Source organism: Cupressus sempervirens, chromosome 5 (genome assembly GCF_028749045.1).
Source record: "Cupressus sempervirens isolate cs-2001-9-10 chromosome 5, ASM2874904v1, whole genome shotgun sequence".
Taxonomy (NCBI): domain Eukaryota; kingdom Viridiplantae; phylum Streptophyta; class Pinopsida; order Cupressales; family Cupressaceae; genus Cupressus; species Cupressus sempervirens.
In genome coordinates, this window is record NC_143122.1 from 313,298,004 (window position 1) to 313,308,799 (window position 10,796).

The window sequence follows — 10,796 nt, forward strand, 5'->3', positions numbered from 1 at the left end:
CTCTCTCTCTCTCTCTCTCTCTCTCTCTCTCTCTCTCATGTCTCTTTACCTCCTACTATTTCTATGTCGACCTCATGCCTCATTTCCTATATCCTCTTGTCTCACTCTGTCTGACACATATGCCCCTTGCCTCATCTCTCTCTCTCTCTCTCTCTCTCTCTCTCTCTCTCTCTCTCACACACACACACACACACACACACACACACCTCCTCCACCATCTCTTCCCCCTAATTACCATTTGTATCTTGTCCTCTCCCTCTTCTCTCTCTTTCTCTAATTTCTCCTTTTTGATCTCTCCTCTCCCCCTTCTCACCATCTCTTTCATTATTTAAACTACATCTATCTCTCTCTCTCTCTCACCATGTCCATCTATTCCATGCCATAATTATTATATATGTCTCTACCTCATCGGTCTACCCATCACTATTTTCTCTCTATCTCATCTCTCTCTTTCCCCCTTTCTTCCAAATCCTTGCCCCTCTAACCATCTCTTCCACATAATATTATCTCTCTCTCTCTCTCTCTCCCCCCCCCCCTCCCTCCTCCCTCCCTCCCTCCCTTTTCCCTACCTCATCATTACGTCCATATATTTCATGCCATAATTATTCACTTCCTCTCTCTACCTAAAATGTCTCCCCATCCTCACTATCTCTCTATCTAAATAATCGTCTCTCTATGTCTACATTATGTCTCTTAACTTCTCCCCTTGTCTCACTTTCTCTATTATGTCCCCTCATATTATTTCTACCTACTCTCCTTGTATCATGTATATATTTATCTAGCCCTCTCTCTTGGTGTCTACTTCATGCCTCACCTAAATCCTCTTTCTCACTGTCTCTCACATGTCCCCTCTTATAAGTACATCTCTCTCTCTCTCTCTCTCTCTCTCTCTCTCTCTCTCTCTCTCTCACACACACACACACACACACACACACACGACCTCCTCCACCATCTCTTTTCCCTAATTACCATTTGTATCTTGTCCTCTCCCTCTTCTCTCTCTTTATCTAATTTCTCTTGTTTAGTGTCTCCCCTCCCCCTTCTCACCATCTCTTTCATTGTTTAAACTCACTCTATCTCTCTCCCTCACCATCTCCATCTTTTCCATGCCCTAATTATTATATCTGTCTCTACCTCATCTCTCCCCTTCCCCCTTTCTTCCAAATCCTTTCCCCTCTAACCAGCTCTTCCCCCTAATCTCTCTCTCTCTCTCTCTCTCCCCCCCCCCCCCCCCCCTCCATCTTGAGGTTTCTTTTTCCTCCCCTCTTCCTTACTTCATCATCATATCAATATATTTCATGCCATAATTATTCACTTTCTCTCTCTACCTAAAATGTATGTCCATCTTTGTTATCTCTTTGTCTAAATAATCTCTCCCCTGCTGCCTTCTCCCTTTCTCCCATATCCCTTTCCCTCCCTCCATTATCCTCTCTCTCTCTCTCTCTCTCTCTCCCTCCCTCCCAATAATTAGCTTTTTACACTCTCTCCCCTATGTAAATTCACCATCTCGTCCACTTAATTATCCTCTTTCTCCACCTAAGAATAAATTTATATATTACTTAAATTAAAATATTTTTTCTTTGGTATTGCTTACTCTCATTTTTTGTGAATATTATTATTAGGTTTATGGTCTTATTAATCAAGTGATCACATTTTGTCATCTTAGATAGGAGTAGATTTTAGGTGGTGTTTTAGTCATGTAAATGGAAAGCTCACATAAGGGTGTATACATAAAAATTATATATTAAGTTTTATATATTTTATATTTTATTTTATAATTGATTGTTCATTAAACATCTAAATACTTTGTAATTTATGATCATAGTTGATTCTTATAAATTTTAAGATAAAATAGAATTAAAATTTAATCAAATTAACATATACATATCATTTTCAATTTAATTTTTTACTTATTTGAATGATACAATGATAATAAAAATTACATATTAACAAGTGAGTCACTCTTATACTACCATTTTTCTCATTAGTTATATTCATTTACACAATTTTTTTTTAACATTTGCCTATGCTATTATTCTTGTTTTTATATTTACCTTTGCTTGTCCACTCTTGCATAGTTAATATTCCATTGTATATTACACAATATTACACATATGAATGTGATATGTAAAGTTAAAATATTTGTCATTTTGATCAACAGAAACATTTATTTTCCAGTGGTTGATTTGACTGTATTGTTTCTTGACACCATAAAGTTGTTGCAAATACACTTTACATTGAGTGAGTTCATTACAATATTCACATGCATCTTACAGTTTTGGAGTCCAGCCAAATCTTCCTTAATAAAATAGGTGACTACTTTGTCTGTGAAAATAAGATATCATTAAATCCTCTGTATAATAAGTAGAATTCCTTCTTATAATACAACTTTCACAACATTCACATGAAATAATGATTGCACGATATAATCAAAATGCCACAATGCAATGTGATATTCAACATTGAATCCTTAGTGGAGTTGCTAGGAACAATAAGATACATCCAAGGAACATTGAGGTTTGTAGATTATTCTCTGAATTGCCAAACCCAATTGCGGCTACATGGAGGGTGATTTCTATAGGATATGGCATCGAGGAGGCACTTGATTTGTTTATTCATCTACAATATCAAATTCATTTCTGAAATAAAAAATAAAATAAAATGGAAGTCAATTGTTACTAGCAGGTGTAAAGACTAAACCAATAACATTTGGCAATGACCTGTATTCGTGGCTTGTGCAACTCACAGTTGTTTTTAATCTTTCTTTTGGAAAATTGCATGATAGAGATGTCATCTCATGGAATGTAATGATTGAAAGGTTTACAAGAAATTGCATGTTTATGGAAATTTTAAATAAATGGTGATCTCTGCATATCTATGGCCAGATCAATTCTTCCGGCTATCTAGAATTGAAAGCTAAAATGCCCGGACAATGGAAAGCCCAAAATAAAAGAAACTACACTCCCAATATCACTCTTGTTCTCAAAAACAAATTTATAATCACATACCTCTGAGAAACTACACTCCCAATATCACTCTTGTTCTCAAAAACAAATTTATGATCACATACCTCTGATTTTGGTGAACACACGACGATATTTTATTGCCATCTTGGATTGGATACCAATATACATTTTTCAAATATGGAAGTTTGGTGGATTCTCCTCAACTATCGAATGACATGAAACAACGAGACGATTTTTCGTGGATTACCATAATTGCGCCTTACAGAATAAATGGGTATCTTCACCTGTCTTGAAACCTTTTTAGAAATTTCAAACAAATGTGATTGTCGGACATGAAGCCGAATTCCACAAACTTTAGAGAATCCCTCCCTAGCATGACAGGTGCAAAATTTGAAGATGTACATAGCCAATGATTACTTTATTATTCATAGTATCAAAATATGTAATAATCAATAAAATCCCTACCAAAACGCCATAGCAGATTCCCACCACCACACATTCAATGTACAAATATCCCTGCATGCACACCTCCTCTCTCATCATCCAAATGAATAATTACTCGCTTTCCTCCAATCTCCTTGCAATCGCTTAATTCTGCCTCTCCAATAAACTGGTCAAGCTATCGAAGCAGACACACACTACGGATCTTAAAATTGAATCGAGATTTACCTTTGAATTGTTCACAATTTAAGAAAAAAATAGTATCATGAATTTAACTCACCTGCATTTACGACATTTCTTGTCATACTGTGAAAATCTGCAATAACAAAAGGAATTTCCTCTGTTTTTAGAGGACGAAGAACCGATGGAGGTCATCTTTACTGTTGCATGCTATAGGTAGTTCGGCTACAACTTCCGCTAACAAAGGATGGCAAAAGTAATGCAAGAATAGTGTAATAGTACCAGGCGAGGTGTGGATTTCTTCACAATGTCGTAATCCGCCAGAGTCCTTTTGTCCTGCAATTCTTCTCCAGCATAGATCAAAATCTGTTTGACTGTAGGAATCCCTTCCTAGCTTATCTTGAATCTTGGCCTTTACAGTTGCTATTGTGTCCGAGCTCTCAACTGCAAGTTTGAAGATCTTCCCACTCGAATGCTTAACAGATATCCGCATTCCACCACAGAGCTGAAGGACGAGGAATAGATTAGATTCCTTCTGAATGTCGTAATGAGCAACTGCCCTCCCATCTTCCAGCTGCTTTCCAACAAAAACCAAATTCTGCTGATCGTAAGAATGTCCTGCTTTTCTTGAATCTTTATCTTCAAATTGTCAATTGTATCTGATCGCTCAACCTCAAGAGTAATTATTTTACCAGTCAAAGCCTTGACAAAGATTTGCATCCCTCTCATCAGATGAATAGGGGATTCTCTTTTAAAATTATAATCGTCGGTTCTGCTATCATCTTCTAATTGGTTTCAAGCAAATATCAATCTCTGTTGATCAGGGAAATCATTTCTCTGTCTTTAATCTTTCCACAAGATGTTCTCACAGATGTCTGCATGGTGGAAGAGATTGAAAAAGAGAAGAATGAATAATACAGATCAAGAAATTATTGGTGGGAAAAATTTTGCTTATGTGAAATTCAGAGCAATTTAGATAACACATTTAATTGAAATGATTTGTAACGTTTGGCCCAATTTAGAAATTGATTTATGTTATATATGTCATTATGTATTATCGTTGCAATTTGAATAATTGAAGAAAGATATAATATCATTTGCATACCACTTCTGTTAAAGCATTATTATTCAATCAATCATCTTCATCTTTATCGTCGATTACCTGTTAAATTTTATTAAAATAGCTAAATGTTTATATAGAAGATTGTTCCCACTGTAGAAAGACTCTCGACTTAACAAGTTGTGGAGCAATTCATTTAGAAAAGATCTAGTAGGGGCCTTTTTGATGTCTCAAGTACAAAAAGGAAAATGGTTGTGTTCCTAAGCCTAACAATTTCACTCTCAATGGCTTTTTTCATTTGAGAATTAGGTACAAGAACATAGATACATGAAGACATGTTCTTGCCAGAATTTCATTTTTTGTATTCTCTATCACCATTTATTTTCTTTGTCGCCTCAAACTTGGCACCATTTGGAAGTTTGAGCTATTTCTGAAGGGTTAAATGAAAGTTTTGGCTGTCATAGAAGATTGAGAGATGATATTCGATGGATTAATTGTAGGTAGTTTATGAGACATACCTCTTGGAGAGTTATTGTTCATTGCAAAACAACTTAATTCCTACCTCACATTTATGTTTGCAGGGTGTCAATGTACTGGAAGAAAGCCCTCTGCCCTTTGGAAGGCCTCCTTGAGAGTCAGATTTTTGTACCTCCAAGACCAGTTGTAGAGCACTCCTAGATTTTCATCCACCCAACCTTTTTTCTTTTTCAACAATTTACTAATTAATTTTTGAAAAAATCAAAAGACAACTTAGTCCAATAAAATATTTTTTATGACTTTTTGATATAACATAATTCATAAAATAATTATAATTTAAAAATAAAAATGAAACGAATAATATATAAAACATTAATCAAAAAATTAAATGCATACGAATTTTCATGTTTAAAAATAAATTAAGATATCTTAAAGAGAAAACTTAAAATGAGGAAAATTAATCAATTAATATTAAATTATTGGATTTAAGAAGGAAAAAATGTAATGCCATTTCTTCACCTCTCCCAACCATTCCTCCGTCCACCTCACATGAATCACTGGTGCCACTCTTCAATGTTGGGTGTAAATATATAAACGATAATATGTTGGTGAGGACTCTAGAATCCCCAACTACCCTTCAAATATTTTAATCTTTAAATTAATTTGTAAAAATATCATTATTATTAAATTATTTAAATTATTGTGAAAAATGTTTTATCTAAATAATTCTTAAATAAATAAAGTAATTGTAATTATTAAAAGCTAATTAATATTATAAATATTAAACTTTCCTTAACAATAAAACTAATATACATAAAAAAAATACTTAAATTTACAATAATCAATCAATAAACAATAAACTTGAAATTCAACATTTACAGCTATTAGGAAGGAAAAAAATATTATAATGACATTTTTAAATGGGTGTCAGGCTGCTAGAAGCGCTAGCAAGCGGTGGAAAGTCTCCACCACGTTCTCTTCTTCGCCTCTCCCAACCATCTCTCCCTCCACCTCCACCTTACCTTCCATTTCAAACAGCCTGGTGCTTAAACGCCATTCCAACTCCCATTCAGTCAGCCATATGGAATGTTGGGTGAAAACACAAAGCGCTACCCATTTACCCTCCTCCAACTCCGAAGACCGTGACTTACATTTTATAACGCAACATACTACCATGGCCTTACCATGATCGCATGAACGCTTGAAGTAGTTCTCCTTCGGAAAGAAGTAGACGTCAGAGAGATTAGGAAAGGCCGAAGACTTGATAAGTGACCATGCATCACCAATTGCCTTTGAACGTATCAGCATCTCTTCTGGCCATTTCTGTCCACAAACGGAAGTAAACATTTGTCAAATTAATGAAATGAACAAAATTCAGAACAATAAATTTCTGTCAACAATTACCACCTGAATCGTGTGAATGAAAGGCAACAGAGTTGAGATATTCCTTGCTGTGAGTTCCAAGTGTTTCAGTCTTTGCAATTGCTCGCAGCTTTCTATGTCCGACACATCCCTACACTGACCACCATCTATCACAAGCCTCTCCAATGATGTGCAGTGTTGTAAGCCTTGTATCTTCTCGACTTTGTTTCCACAAATTAGACTGAATACTTTCAGCGAAGCTAATTTAGTAAAAGTTGGAAGCATCTCCAACTCCGAACAATCTTGTAGCTTCAGAGATTGAAGGTTTACTAGGCCACCAATACCACTTATGTCCCTCAGCAATATACAACCAGTGACAGAGATATCTTCCACTGCTCTTGGTAATGTGTCGACTTCCGTTAAATGGTCATTATACAGAAGACGTAGAATCTTAAGGTAGGGACAACAGCCGTCAGAAATTGTAATCTTTGACACTCTTGTCCGCTCGAGTCTTATTTCCCTGAGATTGCTCCCCGAAAATGTCTGCCCGAAATCCAATTCACCCATTGGACAGTCGACTATTCTCAGAGTATGAAGCTTAATCAGCTTCTCAAATGATCTTGGTAATGTTTGCACTTCTAAACGGCCTGGTGTTAATTCCTCTAAAAGAGTAAGATTCCCCATGGAAGCCGGCAAATATTGCATCTGGAAACAGCCATATGATAGATTTATATATATCACTCTCAACTTGCTGAGTTGACCGATGTTAATTGGGAGGTCCCTTAACTTCGTCCCGTATAAATAGAGCTCGCTCAGGGAAGCCTGATTTGTGATGTGACATGGCAAATTCTCGGATAGAGAGCAGTTATTAAGGTCAAATAGTGTAGCCTTGTCATGTTTTCCATTATGTCTGACTGGAAAGTGAGCTTCCCACACCTTCGTAAATCAAGATGTTGCAGGAGCTTGAGCTGCTTAAAGAATCTGGCAACATCCTCAACTGACAGCAACCAGTCAAATCTAGATGTTGCAGGTTTGTCAAATGTCCAAAACAGCTAGGTAGTGATAATAGTCTTTCAAACTCGTGCAATTGCAAATGCTTCAGTGACTGAAGATGGCAAAACTCCTCTGGCAGATTCTTCACATTGCCGTAACGCAAAGATAACTTCTTCAACTTTTTCAAATATCCTATGGACTTTGGAATTCTTCTTAACTCATAGCAGTCAAACACAATCAACACTCTTAACTGCACTGGAGCCTACAGCCAATTTGAATTAGATTAAGACAATTGAATTCAATTTAGAACAAGGAAAAACTTGCAAAGAATATTTAATTCAAATTATGAAATTTCAGAGAGATACTTACTTCCACTCGATCCTTTCACAAGCCTACAATCTTATTGCAGTTGTAGAGCTCTAAAACTCTTAAATTTGTCAATGGTATCCATGATGGAAGATTTTTATGAGCAATTCTAGTGCACCTAAGCCATGCCAACCCTCTTGATAATTTGGCAATGAGTAGATAGATAGCCTTAAGATAGCCTTGGGTTCGTTTGTCCGCAGCAGTTCCCTTCATTTTCAGCAAGAGATGACAAATATTTCCCACCTAACTTCCCCACTATGAGGGGAAATAGTTTAAAACGAAATGGTACTGGTTAATTTCGAGATAAAATGCATTAAAGATAAAATATAGTCAAACATTTATTTTTTTCAGATTCACGAAAATGTAGTTATTTTCAAGGCTTCAATTAGGGAAGGAAAGTCGGGGTATGAAGGAACTTTTGACTAAATCTTAATCTCTCCCTCAAATGTTTGAAAATTAAGATGTAATAATTGAACATTTTAATTTTTCTAATAATTTAAAATCATTTTTATATAGAATCCTTCATTTTTTTTAATAGATCAAACAAGTTTCAAGTTTATATATATGCACAAGCATGCACACAACTCATCCATTATATAAAATCTTCCATTAATGTTTTATATAAACGAAATGGTACTGGCTAATCTCGAAACAAAATGCACTAAAGATAAAATAAAGTCAAACTTTTTTTTTCAAACTCACGAAAACATAGTGATTTTCAAGGCCTGAATTAGAAAAGGAAAGCGAAGGTATGAGGAATTTTTTGACTAAATCTTAATCTCTCTCTCAAATGTTTGAAAATTAAGATGTAATAATTGAACATTTTAATTTTTCTAATAATTTAAAATCATTTTTATATAGAATCCTTCATTTTTTTTAATAGATCAAACAAGTTTCAAGTTTATATGCATGCACATAACTCATCCATTATATAAAATCTTCCATTAATGTTTTATATAAACGAATTGTTACTTGCTAATCTCGAAACAAAATGCACTAAAGATAAAATAAAGTCAAACTTTTTTTTTATTTTCAAATTCACGAAAACGTAGTGACTTTCAAGGCCTCAATTAGGGAAGGAAAGCGAGGGTATGAGGGAATTTTTGAGTAAATCTTAATCTCTCCCTCAAATGTTTGAAAATTAAGATGTAATAATTGAACATTTTAATTTTTCTAATAATTTAAAATCATTTTTATTTTTCCAGTAACTTATTTGTCAAGTTTCTTATAATTAAGGTTTTAAGTTGTATTATTGAATATGGTTTTGTATTATTATTAAATTTTCAGTGCTTAAAATAGTTTCTAAAATAAGTTAGGTTTATAGTTACATATTAAGTTATGTTTTAGAAGTACTTGAATGTGACATCACATAATTTATCACTTTTAGATCTTCAAAATACATTTCGTTCAATTATTAGCATTCTTTATTAACAATAACAATTTTGAAGTCACAATTATTAGTACTAAGTATCAAAAACATTAATAATTAAATCAATAAATTACTATTGAAACATATGCCCATTTATTGCAGAGTTGGTTCAAATCACAATTGGTTCAAACGACAGTCTCTTTCTCAAATATTTACATGATAAATTAGTTTATAGGTGAAGAATTAGTATTGACAATCCTAATTTTGTTTCTCAAAATCGTACACGGTAATTTCAATTATACTAATTTTTATAACAACCAACTTGACACATCCCCTACTTATAACATTTTAGGTCAAAATCATGAAATGCAATCCTAAGATAACATGATTTTATTGAGGAATTTTAAAAAGGCACAAAAAAAGGGTAAGCTCATAGTTGTGTTCTAAGGCATGTTTTATTGATGTGTTTATATAACAGAACATGATTTTTTGCTTTTTAGACCTATTCATTTAGTAACTAGTACTCATAAAAATATTAGCAATTGTAAAGGAATGAATACTTGTACTACATTATTAGAATATTGAACATTAATCAACAAATGCTATACCACTAGGTGTTCTCTCCTAGTCAACTAATTATAAATTCTTCTAAAAATTCATCAATTGATTGAGAATGACCTAGTTGAATTTAAATTCACTAAATTTTACACACCCTTTGGGAAATAGGTTACATTTAAAATCAAGATAACAATAGAATTGAAATTTTAAATCTATGGTGAGTTATAACTCATTGGGTCAAGCTAAATGCCACTTGTCTAATGACACACTTTCTCTAATTCTTAAATTTTAAATTTGTGGTGAGTTATAAGTTATTGGAACAAGCCAAATGCTCATTCTCTAACACTTCACATTTCCTCTAATTCTTAAAACTATTAAATCTATGTATTCTAATTTCAATTTTCTTCTACTTTGAACTTTATCTTCACATGATTGGTAGGTTACCTAGACCTATTTATCTAGTGTGCATTTCCTCTTGAATGTAAGGCAAAGATGTTACATAAGTTGAAAGTACTTGGCCATGTTTTTTATTAAGGAAAGTAGGTTTTAACAGGGCCTTGAAACCCAAACATAACATAGAACTGACAAAAAAAGGAATGCTTGGAATAGCAGTTTTAACTAAAAGAAACCAACTAAAATAGCCCCCCACAAATAAAGAAAGAAACCTAAAAAAACCAGGGGACAAGAAAAAAAATAGGACCGACAGAAAAGCCAGGAAGGTTGCTCAGGTGATTTCTTTGAGTATTTTCGCAGCACTAATTTCCAACTCCGACAATCTACCAGCCGCCACCTTCATGTTTGAGAGATCCATGTCTGGTTCCTGGATGTCCTTCTTCCTCATGCTGGATCGAGTATGCTTCCTCGAATTGTCATCAGGTGACTTGTCCTTAGCACTGTGGGGAACAAGGTCCTCCTCCTTCCTGGCACTATGTTCTTCTACTTTGTTAATGAGCAACTTTATGTTCTCGTTAGCCTCTTTGAGAACGTTATAGCTTTGTTCAACTATAATTTGCATTGAACTCTC

General features: G+C 34.3%; 1 protein-coding gene and 1 pseudogene across 1 annotated transcript; both read right to left on the minus strand.

Moving 5' to 3' along the window:
* The window catches only part of LOC149555896 (polyubiquitin pseudogene), a 23,047-nt pseudogene extending 18,740 nt beyond the window's left edge, over positions 1-4,307 (minus strand).
* Positions 4,308-6,051: 1,744 nt separating this feature from the next.
* LOC149555897 (disease resistance protein RPP2A-like) lies at positions 6,052-7,183 on the minus strand. Its single transcript, XM_089829617.1, has 2 exons — positions 6,532-7,183; positions 6,052-6,447 (listed from the first exon to the last, which is right to left on the minus strand). The coding sequence occupies exons 1-2, from the start codon at positions 7,168-7,170 to the stop codon at positions 6,052-6,054; spliced, it is 1,035 nt and encodes a 344-aa protein (XP_089685743.1). The 5' UTR covers positions 7,171-7,183.
* Between the last annotated feature and the right edge of the window lie 3,613 nt (positions 7,184-10,796).